The following is a 17,799-nucleotide window of genomic DNA, read 5'->3' as shown; positions in this document are numbered from 1 at the left end:
AAGAAAACGGCAGCCTGAGCTAGGCTTATGACAGCAGAGGTGGGGCTAAGAGAACAGACTGTGAAAAGATCATTTAGGAGGCAGAATCAACTAGTCTTGGTAACAAGAGTGCTCTAGTTCCCACAACATGGGTGTTGAGGATGAAAGCAAAGGCCAGTTAGTCCACGCAGGAGGGGCTCTTCTCCCCAAATCAAATTCAGAGTTGCTGATCTGCACTAATGAATTTCAAACGAAATTGATATGTGAACCAAAATGCCAGCATATTAATGTATAACTCTAATCAGTTATAATCTGTCAGAGGGTCCTAGAAACCCACATGTTCTGGGCAGACCATCTCTCTTATACAGGAAAATTACGGTGTGGTGAGCATGTAGTCAGAGACAGGAGAGTTAGTTGTATGCAGATTTTGGATGATACCAGGCTAGCTGGCCTCCATCTCTACCATGGGGTCACAGAGAGCCTTGCCCAAGTAAATCCTGGACAAAACCTGACGGAACCCTGTCTAGCTTTGCCTCCCTAATTCTTATTTCTCTGAATAGTCTTTACCCATCGTTCAGTTTGTGCCTGATGGGGTATTGGAAGGATAGGGGTGGCAGGAAGGCCAGCGTGGCTATAGTTCAGTGAAAGAGAAGCGGAGTGGTGGGATGTGAGGCAGGAGCTGGGGCAGGGTCCGGGTGACAGGTGCCCTGAAGGCCAAGATGAGGAGTTAGAATTTCAATTGCAGCCGGAAGCTACTAGAGGGTTTGGAAGAGAGCATAGGCCACCTCCAACGTATGGAATAAAAAGATTGCTAAGCACTGTATGAGGAAAAGCCCGTAGGGGGATAAGAGGAGGTGGGAGACCAGTTAGGAGACTGTGGCACTGGTGGTCATGCTGGTGGGGGGCAACCTAGAGGTTTCGATCAGAATAGCAGTAGAGATTTTGAGAAGCCAGAGAATAAGGACCGTTAGAAAAGACAAAGCAAACAAACATACAAAGCATTCAAATTTCTAAAATGTACTGAATCTCTTCCTATGCTTTCCCAGTGAATATAAAGCTTGATATTTATCTTGAGCATTAGATTTTCGTAAGGAAAAAACTGCTCCAAGGAAACCAATTTGAATTATTTATATGTACACAATAGGACAAATGTGTATAAGCAGGACCTGTGCAGTTTAACCTGTGTATTACTATAGGCTGTTTCTGAAAATATTTTTAAAAGTTAGGAAGGTAAAAGTTAGGATGAAATAAATATTTTAACTAGAATGTTTTGTGGGTATTTAGTGTAACTACCTTCGCCTGTTTGCTGACTTACTAAACAGCCCCCCTTTCGCTTGTTTCATTCATTCAGGTATCAGAAAAGGGTTGCCCTGTACATCGCCGCCTTTTATGGGCACACTGAGCTCACTGAATGGGCCCTGAAGCAGGGTGTGCGGCCCCACGAGATGGTCGGTGTGCACCCCTACCGAGCTTGGTGCCATGAAGCCCTTCACGCAGATGTCTCTAAATGCCCCATTCATGCAGCCGCAGAAGCGGGCCAACTGTTGACTATGAAGGCTTTTGTCAACTGCAGCGTGCTGTGCCTGGAATGCAAAAACGCAGCGGGACAAACTCCCCTTACCATTGCGTCCAAACACAAGCATAAAGACTGCGTATTATATTTACTGAGTAAAATGTGGTCCACTGTTTCTTTTCTGAAAATCTCAGTCCCCATGAGGATTTATATTAAAATAAAACAATGGGTACTCAGAGCTCAGAGTCACAACTTTAATAAAAGCCAGCTTTGTGGAGCAAGGGTCTTTGGAGCAAAAGTTGGAGACATTGTGATGGTGGATGGTTTCACCAAACCCAAAATGACCTCCAAGAGCTGGCATAAGGCTGAGAACAAGGACTCACACGGCACTGTGGGCAAACTACCGCCTCTCAGGGAGCAAACTGTAAGCAGGAAACGTGTCAATCCTTTGGCAATTTCACAGCAGGACACAAGAGAACAAACACTCAAATTTCCTCCGCTGGTAGATGCAAATACGTCCTTTGAATTACAAAAACAACAAAATCGGAAAAAAGTTACTGCCACAGCTAGGAATAAAGGAAAGCTCATAAAAAATACATATCTCCCCCAAGTCCCCCTCCCTCCAGTTTCAAGAGTGAGCTATTCACACCCATCTTTTTACTATGCAACACCCAGTGCCAACTTTTTACTCAGATCCTCCTTTGCGTCTTTCTCAGAGCACAGTGGGAGGACTCCAAGGGAGAATCCCATCTACTACTTAGCTGTGGCCAGGTAAGGTTTTCTCTTCAAACAAACAAGGACAAACCTTTAATAGGGCAGGTCTAGGGGAGGAATGGTCCATGAAGCCATTACACTACCATGCCATGTAGTATAACACAGGTTGTTCCTGTGCATCAGTACCCAGCTTCAAGGACCTAGCCTTGTTCTAGGACAAAATGAACTGATTTTATTGGCCAATCCATGTAGTATTCTACTCGTCAAATTTTCAGGAAGAAAGGAGTTGTATCAATTAACAAAGTCCCTTCCTTTTTTTTTTTTTTAAAGTAAAAGAAATTGTTAATTATAATTAAAGGGATAAGGGGGAAACTTGAAATCTGGGAGACATCAAAAGTGTCATGGAAGCCTGGATGGTAATGAAAGTGGAAGGAAAGAAAAGAACAATTTAATGACAAACTGAATCATAAAGACTTCAGTTGATTTATAGACAAGAAATACAGGCCGGGGGAGAGCTATACTGGATAGGGTGATAGAATTGATACTAATATTTAAGGTAAGTTTAAAAAGTAATCCATTATCACATTTAAAGACATAAACAAGTGTGTTGGAAGTGGACTTTTTGGGCACATTCATTTCATAGAATAAAATTTTATATATTGGTCATCAGATTTCACTGAAAACACAACTCGGATTAGATCTCAAGATAATACTTATGAGGTATTATTGGGTGCCAGTATTACAGTGAAAATATAGATTTATGAATGGTTTTTCCCCTTACTCGATATAATGAGAAGGAAAGAAAAAATAAGGCTAGATTGTTTTAGTTGCCTTTCTGTATTGGTCTTTATTTCAGATCTACTTTATTTCAGTTAGGTTGTTGCCACCTAGTGGTGAGAATAATTTGAGCTATAAAACGCAAACTTCAGCATACAGCATGATGAGGTTGAGAAAACATGAAGAAACTGCTTAACAGCTTCAATCTTTGTAATTTGTGAGGTATCTCTGACTAGAATGTATAAAAAGATAATCTAAAATTATAGAAAAAGACCAGAAAATTATTAATTGAAAAAATTATATACTCCATCTTAAAATCAGCCTGTAAACATAAGGAAATACTGATCAGTTTTATCAAAAGATGCACATTAAAAATGATTTTATTTTTTAAACATCCAAAAAAATGCTTATTATGGCCCAGTGCAGTGCTAGGCAGAGTGGAAATGTGCATAAGTATCTGTGGTTAAGGTGGCCACGTATGTAGTTTTGGGTGAAAGGCTGCCAGTGTCTATTGTGTGTAGTGCTTTCTTGGGGAGAAACTGAGTTGTGATATATAGAGTTAAATGCATAAAAAGCACTAATCTCACATGTATGGCTTTTTGAATTTTATTTTTAAAATTTATTTATTTTTTATTTATTTGGTTGCGTCAGGTCTTAGTTGTGCAGGCTGACTCTGTAGTTGTAGCTCGCCAGCTCCGTAGTTGGGCACATGGGCTCCTTAGTTGTGACACGTGAACTCTTAGTTGCAGCATGCATGTGAGATCTAGTTCCCGGATCTGGGATCGAACCTGGGTCACCTGCATTGCGAGCGTGGAGTCTTAACCACTGCGCCATCAGGGAAGTCCCTGAATTTTTATATTTGCATACATCCATGTAACAACCACTCAGATCAATTGCAAAATATTTCTAGCACCCCCAGAAAGTTCCTTCATGCTCCTTGCCAGTCAATGACCCCTCCCAGGTATAACCATTATTCTGATCTCTATCAATGAGATTAGTTTTGCCCCTTCTTGACTTTTCATATAAAGGGCACCATATGTTATGTATCTTTCATGTCTGGCTTTTTTGTGCAACAAATCGTCTATGAGATTCATTCATGTTTTTGCATGTATTGATTCTTCTTATTTCTGTATAGCATTCCATTTCTATGTAGTATTCCACATCTCTATCCAATCTCCTATTGACGGGCATTTGAGTTGTAATTAATTTGGGGCTATTTTGAATAACACTGTATGATTATTCTTGTATATGATGTTTGGTGGACATTTGCATTCATTTCACTTGACTCCATACCTAGGAATGGAATTGCTAGGTCATAGGGTTAGCTTTAGTAAACACTTCCACACAGTTTTCCCAAGAGGTTACACTAGTGTGCTGTTTTTGCAGGTACACTTCGTAAGGATTGGAGTTATCAAGGGGAAGCAATTTCAAGGTTGAGAAGGGACTTGCTGGGGAAAACATTTCATTCAAGAAAGAGGTTAGTGCAGGGAATTCTCTGGCGGTCCAGTGGTTAGGACTCCATGCTTCCACTGCAGGGGGCACGGGTTTGCTCACAGGAGCAGGGGTGGTCAGTCTGATTGTTCACTTCCTCTGGCAAAGTTACTCCTAGCAAATCTTTCCAACCATATTGTTTCTCTTTTCCCAGTACTTTTCTCTTCCCTCTATTTGTATTCTCTACTGCCTTCCCATCTGTTTTCTCCCCTTTCCACTGCATCTATCCCAGGATCTGTCCCACGTCCCTCTGCTGGTGGGCTGTGGAGGGATAGGGGGACCTGCACGCCTCATGCGCCTGCACGGCTCTTACTGACCTGGCTCATTGTCCCCTCATAGGAGTCATGAAAGCACCCATGTCCACCTGAAGTCACCAGTCAAGCCAGGCAGCTAGGTGGTCTGAGCACTTACCACTAAAGGACCAGTACAGCTCTTGTGCCAAAACGTGAGGAGTGGACATGCGCTATCTTGAAGGCTGGGTCCACTGTCATCAAGGTAGTATCATAGCCAGGAGATGGGGAAGAACCTAACTAATCCTTCCTTGTGCTAACCTGGGGGAATTGGGTCAGGGCGGATCCATCGGATGTTGCTGATTGTGTGGGAAGGGTGACCTCCCAAACCAGGACCCAAGACATCTCATTTGGTGTCATGTGAGAGCACTTGCTGGAACTCCACCTTTAGATTCACGAAAATATACCTGTGAGGGTTGACTCAAAGAGAGTATTGCTGCAGTTAGCTCAGATCCAGTGCTAATGTGGGTCTGGGTTGGTGCACGTGGCTGGTGTGGAGATGACAGTAACTCAGGCCAGATTGAGTCTCATCCCCCAGAAGATGGTGTCAGCTTTATACAGATCAAAGAATATTTCCAAGGTGTGTCTAGAAAACTGTCTTCCTTACTGCTTATTGTCTGATTCCAGTGAGGTTGCTGCAACTTGGAAGTCCAGCTTAGTAAAGATTCAAATATGCAGGATTGGTCCAGAAGGTTCAGTGTCCTGAGTGCACTGAGAACAGATGATAGTCCCCAGTGGTGACTCTGATGGGCTCCCATGCTCCTGATAAAAGTAGACTCTCTGTGTTGTTCTGTTTTGTTTCGCTTTGATAAAAAGTACCAAGGATGGGGCAGGGGACCCTTGCCACCAGTTTAAACCACTGTGGTTGATGAGGGTGTTTGCCTCAGCCTTGGAAGGTGAATACAGGGAATAAGCCTGCTTGGCCTGGTCATGCCCCTGAGCCCCACTCTTGATATAGGAGTAACTCCTCCCCAAACTCCTTTTGATAAGTGCTCTATTTGTTGGGGATTGCAGGAGCAAAGGAGAGTCTGAAGGGAGATGAAAACAAATGAGGAGGCGGAGCAGAAGTCTGTCTGGCCTGAAGGCAGTGTTGGTGCAGAGCAGAAAGCTGGGCAATGTAATATTTTCCCTTAAAAAAAGAATTTTAAGGGACTTCCCTGGTGGCGTAGTGGATGAGACTCCGCACTCCCAATGCAGGGTGCCCAGGTTCGATCCCTGGTTGGGGAACTAGATACCACATGCTTGCCACAACTAAGAGTTCACATGCCACAACTAAGGAGCCTGCGAGCCACAACTAAGGAGCCCTGGAGCCACAAGTAAGGAGCCCACCTGCCGCAACTAAGGAGCCCAGGTGCTGCAACTAAGGAGCCCGCCTGCCACAACGGAGACCCCATGCAAACAAATAAATAAATTAATATTTTTTTAAAAAGAATTTTAATTAGAAAATACAGTAATATGTGCTTTCTGGGAAGCATCCGAACAACATGGGAATGTATAAAGTAAACATGAAAGTCTCCATCCATCCTCCAGCCCCACTCCTCTCCCTTCTCATGAATCCCATCCATCTCCCCAGAAGGCATCATTATTACTATTTGTAGCCTCCTAGAACTTTTCCATGTATCTCAATATATGTATGTGAGATATGTATATGTGCATGCCCTTTTCATCCTAAAAGGGATTTTACTGCATTTATGTTCCCAAATATATATCTCTTAGACATAACTGTCAAATCTTTCTATGCTAGGGAGAGGGAACTACCTTGTCCTTTTTAATGGCTGCCTAGTATTCCACTGTGTCCATGTATAATAAGTTATTTAATCAGTCCTCTCTTGATTTACATTCAAGTTGTTTCCATTTTTCACCATGATAACAGTGGTGCAATATATCCTTTAATGTGTAATACTTAAACATTTATGGAAGTATTTCTATAGGACACTTTCACTGAAGTGAAACTGCTTATTCAAAGGACATATACATACTAAGTTAACTTCCTGAAAGGTTGTAGCAAATTATACCCATCTATACAGTATGAGAGGCTACTTTTGAGTGAATTACATATCTACAGCTAGGAGGGGCCAAGGCTCAGAGGGACTTGTAGTGAAGGAGTGAAGGAGTGGACCTGACAAAGACTCTTAGGATCAGTTTGTGTGCTACTGTGTTATAAGTCACCCTTCCCTGAGAAGAAACTGCCAGTAGTACCCCTGCCCCAAGAACAGTTTGGTACAATTCAGTTGCTGGCCCTTGTAGAAAAAGGCTTGCCCTGTACTTTCCAAGTTTACCTTGTAATGGGTATGGGGCAGGTATTTTCTCTCTTTGATTCCTCAGGGATATAAACTACCCTCTCCCTCTCCCTGTCTCTCCCCCAACACCACCCCCTTCATAAGGTGCTGGGGTACAATGGAAGCAGGGGCTAAGGCTCTGCTGACCTCCCTTTACTGGCAAGCCTGCCATTTTGCATAGATGAGCATGTGAGCCCTAGGAAAGCACAGGCATTGAGCAGGGCACCGTTCTTGTGCATTCCTGAGCACTGGGTTTAGGAGACCAGTTGCATCACATCATCTCCTCAGTTCTGCTTGGATGAGAGAGCCCACAAGAACAGCAAAGGGAGACATGAGCTGGACCTTCAGCTTACACAAGTCACAGAGTTGACTGAAACCTGAGGGTTCAGCCTCCCAGCCTAGCTTGTCCAGTACTGCATGCCCAGGCCTTGCCCTCCAGTTGAGGATCTTGAATCCGTGACCCATTCAGGTGGGCAAGAACCTTGTTTCCTCTGTTCACTTTTGTTATCTTTAGCACAGCGCCTGGCATACAGTAAGGGCTCAATAAATAGGTGTTTAATGAATGCATAGAAGCCAGGGAGAGGTGGATATAGTTATACCATTCTTTCCTCCCTAAGCTGGGACTTCTATGTTGAAAAGAAACACTGAGATTCAGTTAGGTGGTTGGGCTGATGGCCCAGTTAGTGGTTACTGATGGTTACTCATTCAACCAACATTTATTGAGCTGGAGATATGGTGGTAACTTTCCTAGTTTTAGCACTGAAAGTTCTGTTTCCTGAGAAATCCCTCAGGCCTGGGCAAATCAGGACAGTTGGTCACCCTATTCAGTAAAGAGCAAACACAGATACAGTCCTGGTCTTTGTGAAGCAAACCGTTTAGTTGGTGTGATGGGCATTATCACACAGGCTAACTGGGGAAAGTGCTATGAAGGAGAGGAACTTGGAGAGAGAGGTTCTATGGAAGTCTGACATAGACCTTGACCTCCCTAAGAAAATGTCTGAGCTGAGATCTGAAGGATGGGAAGGAAGAATGCAGTGCTCCAGGTAGAGGAAAGAGCTTGTGCAGAGGCCTTGTGGCTGGAGCTTACGGGGAAGTTATGAAATAGGAAGATATGCTAGAGCAAAGGGAGAGAAGAGAGGTACAAGACAAACATGGAGAGGTAGGCAGGGCTCCATAAGAAGACCTGGGCTATTTTACCCTAAAAACAAGGAGAGAGCATTGAACGGTTTGACCTGATCAGCTTTGGATTTTTTAAGACCACTTTGGCTTCAGTGTAGGAGAACTAGAATGGATTCTGGAAGTCCAGATAGGAAGCAACTGCAGGAGTCCAGGGCAGAGATGGTGGGAGATTGCACTATAGGAGTCATGGAGAGAAGTAGATGGGTTGGAGACAAATATAAGAAAGAAATTGATAGGATGTGGTGGTAGATTGCATATGACAAGGAATGGGGGGCAGCGTGGATGCAAGGACTCTTGTCTTTGGAGATAATCAAAGCAGGGGTGAGGTTCTGGGCTCACAGAGACTCCCAGCCACTGCTGAAGCAGCACTTCCCATAGTGCTCTTTAGAGAGATATGGGCAGCTGTAGGAAATCCCAGGTCTTCCCAGCAGCTTACAGACATATTTGCAGCAGGGCCTAGTGTTCACAGAGCCCAAGCGAGAGCCCAGTTGATGGAAGCAAAATGATGCTGTAGCAAGGCAACCCTGTTGATGAGTATGCTTGTTGTCTGCATGCCAGACTCATGTAACCACGTTTGGCTTTCCTGGGTAAGTTCCAGGAACCCAGAAAATGATGACTCAAGGACAAAATGCCTAAGGTAGGCCGCTTTCACACATTCAGGGGGGTCTGGGCTGGCAAAGAGGCAGAGGCTGTTAGAGAAAAAACTGACCTGGGAGGTGCCGGCCTGTACCCCCTCCTGCCAACCCTGTCTTGTTTTTATTCACAGAGCCATCACAGTATTATATTAGCCTTCTATTTTTGTATTTGCCTCCCCACTAGAATCTAAGTTCCATGAAGGCAGGGACCTTGTGTGTTTTGTTCACTCTCTGTTTCTTCAGCACATAGAACAGTGCTTGGTATTGTTAAAAAAAGAGACAATAGGCCCTAAATGGAGTCCCTTGTACTAAGCCCCACATCAGCAAACCAAGACTTAATACCTAACCTAATTGCAATGTCAACCTCTCTCCTAGTCTTAAAACAGTCAATCTGGAATTTCCTGGTCAGCAGTAGTAAGGTAATCTATCTGATAAAACCCTGCCATCCCCCAAAGAAAGATGAGGTAATGGCTCTTTCCTTGTCCCTGACCCCTTCTACCTATAAAAGTCTCCCATATTATTCAGCTCTTCAGAGCTCCTTTCTGTTTCCCACATGGGATGCTGGCTGACTCATGAATCGTTGAATAAAGCAAATTATATCTTCAAATTTACTCAGTTGAATTTTGTTTTTTAACAACATATAGTAAGTGCTCAATAAACAGTTTTTGATTAAACACAGAAAAGCCAGAGTTCAAATGCCAGGGAGAGAATCAAGACAAGCACTAAGCTTAGGGAGGAGCTAGATATGCAACAGAAAGGGAGAGAGAGGACTTTAAATCAATTCGGGTGGGATACGGAGAAAGGCTAAAGGTGTCTGAGTGATTTCCTTACGGCATAGGACTTGAATATACGGACAGCGTTGATGAGTTAACCCCATTTAGAGGGCCCAAGGAGACACAGTCATTGAGGTAAAGCAAGGAGTTAATCCAGAAGATTAAAGATGAATCAGCCAGACTTGGATCTGGTTCAAATGTCTGAAACACTAAGGTACTTTTACGCAAGGTTGCTCCTAATAGATTGAGTGAAAGCCCTTTAAATCTATGAGACTTTCCACACGAAAGGGGTGGCGGTCAGAAAAAGGAGCCAGGTAAAGGTGGCTACATGGTCTGAGACACTGTTTTGTGAAAGGGTAAGAAAGAAATTTAGTTTTCAGGAAAGTAAGTGGATTTGCAAAAGGCATTTTAGGGGATAGGGAGGAACTGGCTGGAGATGAGACTGGCAAGGTAAATTACACCTACATTGAGAGGCATTTTGTGGGTCCAAGTGGACAGTTTGCTTCTTATATTTTTCCCTGGGGGAGGAAGTAGGTAGGAAGATCACAGAAGTTCTTTTTTATCAAACAAATCACATAATCAGTTTTTGTTTATTTTTGAAGACAAATCTGGTGGAGATGTGTAGAAGAGTCACTGGAAATAAGTAATACTAAGGGTGTGGAAGGACTACAATAGGGTTAGGAGACTTTGCAATAAGAGAAACAAGAGGCAATAAAGACCAGGACTGGAACAGTAGTAGTTAGGGAAGAGGGGAAAGGCCAAATATGACAGATATTTCTGAGGAATAATCTACAAAATGTCATCACTCATTGGGCTTAGTGGTGGACAGAGGAGGAATGAGCTTTGTTTCTGGCTTGGAGATGGTGAGAACAGCAACATCACTGTGTTAGAACAAGGATACTGAAAGGGACAAGTTTAGGAAGAAGATAAAAGACATGGAAATTGGAAGTGTCTGTGGGATGTTCAATTATCAAATGATTTTATTTGATAATTGGAGATATGCATCTTTTCAGAAAGGTTGTGATTTGGGAGTCATGACTATGGGAGTTGAAGCAATTAGTAAATAAAGCCTCCCGGTGAGGGTGCAGAGAGAGAGGAGGACAAAGGATAAAATCTCAGAGAACCCCAACATTCAAGGAAATGTAAAACCCCTCTGTAGTAAATCACATTCACATCCTACAAAGTAGGAGCAATCATATTCAAATTTATGTCTTTGTTAGTATACAGCCAGAGAATAACTATCACAAAATGTTGTTTCATTGCATTTCAGTTAAAGGCTATCAAAATATCTAATATCTTATCAATGAAAAAATGTATTTGTGGTGGGAAAGAAGGAGAGGGAGAATAGGTCAGTATGTATAGGGATGCCTGGGGGAATAGTTAGAAAAAGGTTTGGGAGTTCCCTGATGGCCTAGTGGTTAGGATTCTGGGCTTTCACTACCGTGGTCAGGGTTCAATCCCTGGTCAGGGAACTAAGATCCCACAAGCTGTGCAGTGCAGCCAAAAAAAAAAAAAGAAAAAGTTTCAACCCAGAGAATTCTATGACATTGAGTGGCTTTCTATTTCTAGCTGTGGGTGCTAAGCTTCCGGTATTGCCTTGGGAAAATATCATTCCCACTGTTTCACAAGGAACTGGTTTTAGAAAGATTCCTCTTTCCTATTTTACCTCCTCATATGACAAGATAATTAGCCACAGCTACAAAATCAACCTAAAGATTTCCATCATTTTAGCTATAAATGGGGACAAGAATGGACCTCCTTATAAATTATGTCCTGTTTTCTTACAGTGCCTTTAAAGAGAAACGATGGCTTCAGCAGTTAGGAATAGCAAGAGTCCTAGCGAAAAAGAGCATTTCTAACCTGACTACCCAAGGAGGCCTGACAGCGTGTGAAAATCCTCCGGAAATTTTGCTTTGAAAAGTCATGACAACCCCAGTTTGAGTGAAGACCTGGTCAAATAGAACTTCTAGTTCTAATACTAACATTTCTAATAACAGTTCTAATGCTGGAATTTCTAATAACAGTTCTGATGCTACACGACTATCAACAGGTTATTTAATGTTTAACACCATGTTTTCTTGGACTCCATCATGCAGAGTGAAAATTTAGGGCATTTGTTTTTGCATAAAGTGTCTGAGGAAGAATTCATAAGAAACTAAGAATAGTAGTTGCCAACAGGGTAGGGCAACTGGGAAGGTGGGAAACAAGGACATGAGCAAGAATGTTTACTTTCTCTTTTTTTGCTTTCCTGGGATTTTTAAAAAATACTTTTTGTTTTTTAAACCACATGAATGTAGTACATAGTAAAAAATTAATTAAAAAAATTCTATATAGGGCAAGTCCCTAGGAGAGTTATAAATACCATCTAAGTCTAATACTGGCCTCAGACATCTTTTGAATTTCTGCTAAAACACTGCTTACTACTAATTTTTAAAAATTGAGGTAGAGTTTTCATACAATAAATTGCAAAGATCTTAAATCAACGGCTTTAACAAATGTATACATTTGTGTAACTAACAGCGATCAAGATGTGAACACTTCTATTACCCCAGAAAGTTCCTTCAGGCTCCTATCTATCTTAATCCATATAGACACCTGCTATTCTAATTTCTTTTTATTTTTTTAATAAATTTATTTATTTAATTTATTTCTGGCTGCACTGGGTCTTCGTTGCTGTGCGCGGGCTTTCTCTAGTTGTGGAGAGCGGGGGCTACTCTTCACTGTGGTGCACGGGCTTCTCATCGCGGTGCCTTCTCTTGTTGTGGAGCACAGATTCTAGGCACGCGGGCTTCAGTAGTTGTGGCACGTGAGCTCAGTAGTTGTGGCTCACCGTTTCTAGAGCGCAGGCTCAGTATTTGCGGTGCACGGGCTTAGTTGCTCTGCAGCATGTGGGATCTTCCAGGACCAGGGCTTGAAGCCATGTCCCCTGTATTGGCAGGCGGATTCGTAACCACTGTGCCACCAGGAATTCCTGCTGTTCTGATTTCTACCTCCATGCATAACATTTCCCAATTAAAGGAATCATATAGTTGTTTACTTTTATGTCTGGGTTATTTTGCTCAACTTAATCTTTTGAGACTCATTTACATTGTTGTATGTATTAGTAGTACATTGTTTTCTTTTTTCTCTATGTAGTAGTATTCCTTTTTTCATTCCTGATATTTGTATCTTTTGCCCTCTCTATTTTATTTTTGCCATGAATAGTCAGTCTTGTAATGATTTTGTCAATTTTACTAGTTTTCTACAATGAATCTTTTGTTTATTCTTTATATTGTATATTTGCTTTCTAATTTGTTAATTTCTTGACAGTTTCTACTTCTCTGATTAAATACTTTATCTGTCATCTAATGTTTTGGACATATTATTCAAGTTATTTTAGAGTCCAGGTCTAATAACTCCAATATCTGTACGTCCTCCATACAAGTCTTCCGTAGATCTTTTTTCACTATTGAGTAGTATTCCATTGTGTAGGCACACCATAATTCATTCAAATGTATGTACCTTTGGGTTGCCTCCAGTTTTGTGATATTGTGAACGAAGCTGCTTTAAACATTACTGTAAAGGTCTTTTTCTGGACATATGCTTTCCTTTCTTTTGGGCAAACACCTAGGTGTGGAACTGTTAGGTAATAGACTAAATGCACATTTAACATTATAAGAAACTACCTAACAGTTCTCCAAAGTGGTATTACAGTTTTACACTTCCACTAACAATATACAAGTATTCTGGTTGCTTCACAGACCCACCAAAATTTGGTGTTATTAGTACTTTTGATTTTTAGTTATTCTAGTGGGTTTGAAATGACATTTCATGGTTTTAATTTGCATTTCCTTAAGAACTAATAATATTGAATGCTTTTTGTGTGCTTATTGGCCATTTGTACATTTTCTTTTGTGAAGTGTCAACTCAAGTTTTTTGTCCGTTTAAAAAATTGTGGTGCTTTCCTGGTGGTGCAGTGGTTAAGAATCCGCCTGCCAATGCAGGGGACGCGGGTTCAAGTCCTGGTCCAGGAAGATCCCACATGCCGCAAAGCAACTAAGCCCGTGCGCCACAACTACTGAGCCCACGTGCCACAACTACTGAAGTCCACACACCTAGAGCCCATGCTCTGCAACAAGAGAAGCCACCGCAATGAGAAGCCTGCACGCCGAAACAAAGAGTGGCCCCCGCTCACCCCAACTAGAGAAAGCTGTGCGCAGCAAGGAAGACCCAATGCAGCCAAAAATAAATAAATAAATTTTAAAAATTGTGTTGTTTATCTTTTAATTATTGGTTTATCAGAGATTTCAATATACTCATGATACAAGTTGGTTTATTTTTGGCTGCACTTGGGCTCAGTAGTTGGGCTCTAGAGTGCACGCTTCAGTAGTTGTGGCGCACGGGCTTAGTTGCTCCGCGGCATGTGGGATCTTTCTGGACCAGGGCTCGAACCCGTGTCCCCTGTGTTGGCAGGCGGATTCTTAACCACTGCACCACCGGGGAAGTCCTGTAAGTTCTTTGTCAGATACATGTATTGCAAATATATTTTCCCAATCTGTGGCTCTCTTTTTCATTTTATTAATGGTGTCTTTTGATAATGAAAGTTTTTAACTCTAATGAAGTACAGTTTATCATTTTTTTTCTTTTATGGTCATCCTTTCTGCTTCCTCTCTAAGAAATCTCTGCCTACCCCAAATTCATGAAGAAATTCTTGTTTTCTTCTAGAAGTTTCACAGTTTTAGCTCTTATGTTACGTCTATAATCCATCCTTAATTATGTTTGTGTGTGTGATGTGAGGTGAGAGTCAGAATTCTTTTCCATAAGTTTATCAAATTGTTCTAGTACAAGTTGTTGAAAGTTCCTTCCCCTCATTGAATACCTTGGTAACTTTGTCAAAAATCAATTTACAATATATGTATGGATCTATTTCCAGACTCTCTATTCCATTCCATTGGCCTATTTATTTTTCCTTACACTAAAACCACAGTCTTAATTACTATAGCTTTATTGTGGGCCTTGAAATCAGGTAGTATGAATAACTTTGCCCTTTTTCCTACTTTGTTTTGCTATTCTCAGTCCTTTGAACTTCCAAGTAGATTTTTAAAATAAACCTGCCGTTCTCTATAAAAAAGCCTGTTGGGATTTTGATTGGTCACAACTGACATCTTAATAATAGTGAATATTACAGCCCACGATACACTTCTCTATCCATAGTATATGTCCCCATTTAAGTCTTCCATGATTTCTCTCATCAATGATTTTTAGTTTTTAGTGTAGAGGTCTTACAAAATCACTTATTGTTTTCTTAAATATGGCATATTTTGGATGCTATTTGCTAGGAAGATTTTTAAGATAGATTCTGTTACAATAGTCAGAAGCACCTAAAATCTAAATCTCATTTAAAAAAATAACTTTAGGTTTCTAGTTTGATATTATGGGGTTGGGGCACATAGAAGGTTAATACAAAAGAAAATACAAAGATGATACCAAAGAGATGTTGTAAGGCAGCATGTATACAGGTATTAGCTCATTGTAGAGACAGCAAGAGGGGACACGGACTGGAAGAGGGCACAGCAAAGGTCCTGGGGTACTGGTAACATTCTATTTCTTGATCTGGGTTAAGAGGTGTGTTCAATTGGAGAAAATTCAACAAGAAGTATTTTTTAAAAATTTGTATCCTCTTCTGTATGCATTTTATCATCCAGTTGAAAAAGTTAACTAAAATAATGGAAAAAAAAATTCAGGAGCTAATTCATGCATTTGACGGCAGACTCAGACTCATGAGAGGGCAATTCATGTGAGTGATGGGTGTCACCATGCTTCCTGCTGAATTGAACTGAGATTCCTTGCAAGAGACGATACTATTTTATGTATCATTGAAAACATCACCAAGGAGATGCCTGGTGCAAAGATTCTGGGGCAGGAGTGTCTATGAAGAAGAAAGAAATATGGGGAAATATGAAGGGAAAAAAAGGAGGTGGAGGATGATAAGGAGAAAATGTGAGAGGACAATTGATATGAAGCCTGGTTCCTTGCCAGAATCAACTGGAAAATTACAGAGTATTTATCCTTTCTTCACTTTAGCCCTAGTAAGATAGCATGAAGTGACATTAAGACCTTATTTTCTTATAATATTATACAGCTGTAAAGCATTATTATTAGCATAGACAGGATACCATGGGACATTTATTCTAAACCTGAATCTTATTTAAATCAAAGTTAAGTGTCACCTTCTCTTTGCTCCAGGTCATTTTGTTCCTTCCTCGGGTATTACCACTCATCACACTGTATTCAAACTACTTGACTGTCTCCTTTACTTTACTATCATCTCCTAGAAGGCAAGGACAGTGTTTTATTCATCTCTAAGTTGCCAAGGCATAGCATATGCTTGAGCTTTGAGTCATTGCTCTATAGATATTTGTTATATTAAATGAATGGATTTTAGGATGATCATGCTCATGGAATTCTCAATGACCTGTGCACACAAAATCTGCTCCTATAAAATATAAATGTTTCAGTTAACAAATCATTTGTTAATGCTAATTTATTGTTTAATTTGATCATCAAAATCAATTTCTTAATATGAATTTATTAATTCATCTGAGCATCATAGCAGCCCTGCATGGCACAGAAGGACAGTCATCATTAAAATACCCATTTTACAAATGAAGAGGTTACATTTATAACATATAAGAATAACTTGTCGGAGGCCCTACAGGTAGTGAGTGTCAGAGACAGATTTAGAATCTAGCCTTTTGACTTTTCACTCAGGTAATTACCTCTAAACAACTACATAACATTTGCGTGTACATTATCCTAGGAAGTTTTAACTCCCAGGATGGTTCCCCCAGCTATAACTTGGCTTTTTGACCACCTTCCTTGACCACCCCATTCTGTTAATCCTTATTTCCTACCTTCACCCCTGCCCCGCCCCTGCCTTCACTCCCACTTCAGTCCCTGAGATCACAGGGAAGAAATACTATTTTATATTGGCATAATATTACACCTATTTGTAAATTCATTTCGGCATTCCTTATTCCCTATATATAATGGACATTTTCTCAATAATGTATGTATAAAACCTTCTTCAGAAAATGCCATTTTTGCTGATCTGCAACATAGTCTAAGTAAGAATTGGGCTCTCTCTGCAAATGCTGCTTCAAGACCTAACTGACAAGTTTAAAGACCTGCCTTTCTGTGCCCCAGTATGGGAAACAATTTCAGTTTCAGTCAGATTGTAAGGGATGAGGTAGACACAGAGAGCAGAGCTGAAAAACTTTTCCAGTTTTCGCTTCTGGTCAGGAGACTTGGAGTATAGAAAGCTTGGCGTATAGATAGCTTTCTATCTATATCCCTAGATATAACCACCATAGATGTGAAGTCTCTCTCTGTCTCTCTCTCTCTTTTCCCCCATGCTTTCCCCCACCAAGACAGTGAGATTTGAAGACTATCAATTAGCCATTCTGTATTCTCTTATATTTGAACCACAACAGGTGAGGAGAGCGAGTTGGTAAAGGAACCAAATTCTCATACTGCCCCCAACACAAAAATAAAGACAAGCGTGGTCGTCGTCTTCCTCCTCCTCATTGTTTTTATCCTAATTTATAATCACTCAGAGAACTTGTTACCAACCTTCAGCTTTCAGCCTGCTGTGCAGAATGATGTGTTTTGGAGCAGGTGATCAAGGGTTCTGACCTTCTCCTTCCAGCTCTGTCACTGGCTTATGACATAGTCTTTGGAGCTTGCATTCTTCATCCGTACAAACGATGGCCCGCACCGTACAAACGATGTCATGGCTATTGAGCGTATTAAACGAGATAAATCAAGTAAGATAACATATACAACAGCTCTGTACAAACTAATAGCTCTATAAAAGTTACTTTCAACTGCTTGACCTCTCAGTTTCCTTGTCTCTAACGGGAACAATAATGGTACCTACCTCACAAGGTTCTTGTGAACTCTAAATAAGTTAAATGTAACAACAGTTCCTGACATAGTGCTTAATAAATGTTAGCTATTGATATTATTAATGTAAGCTCCACGGGAGGGGGGGCGTGTCGAATTTTAAACTTCTTTTCATCTTCCAAAGAGCATAGCATTCTACACCCGGCAGGCTACAACTGACTGGCGAACCGAAGAATCTTCTCATCCCGCTCTGCGCCGCGGAAGGCATTTGAGTGTAGGACGGCG

General features: G+C 41.2%; 1 protein-coding gene and 1 long non-coding RNA gene across 2 annotated transcripts in view; one reads left to right on the top strand and one right to left on the bottom strand.

Annotated features, from left to right (window-relative positions):
- ANKUB1 (ankyrin repeat and ubiquitin domain containing 1) overlaps positions 1-11,547 on the top strand; it is a 41,254-nt gene extending 29,707 nt beyond the window's left edge. The window contains exons 5-6 of the mRNA XM_068547359.1: positions 1,331-2,263; positions 11,418-11,547. Of these exons, the coding sequence (XP_068403460.1) occupies positions 1,331-2,263; positions 11,418-11,547 (1,063 nt within the window). The remainder of the gene's footprint in view (positions 1-1,330; positions 2,264-11,417) is intronic.
- Positions 1,822-17,729, bottom strand: LOC137766773 (uncharacterized). The gene is made up of 3 exons (XR_011074367.1): positions 17,549-17,729; positions 17,242-17,405; positions 1,822-2,011 (listed from the first exon to the last, which is right to left on the bottom strand). It is a non-coding gene; the product is annotated as an uncharacterized lncRNA (long non-coding RNA).
- Between the last annotated feature and the right edge of the window lie 70 nt (positions 17,730-17,799).

Source organism: Eschrichtius robustus, chromosome 6, assembly GCF_028021215.1.
Source record: "Eschrichtius robustus isolate mEscRob2 chromosome 6, mEscRob2.pri, whole genome shotgun sequence".
NCBI classification, from domain to species: domain Eukaryota; kingdom Metazoa; phylum Chordata; class Mammalia; order Artiodactyla; family Eschrichtiidae; genus Eschrichtius; species Eschrichtius robustus.
Note: the sequence above shows the minus strand (reverse complement) of the source record. Positions and strands in the feature narration are given on the sequence as shown.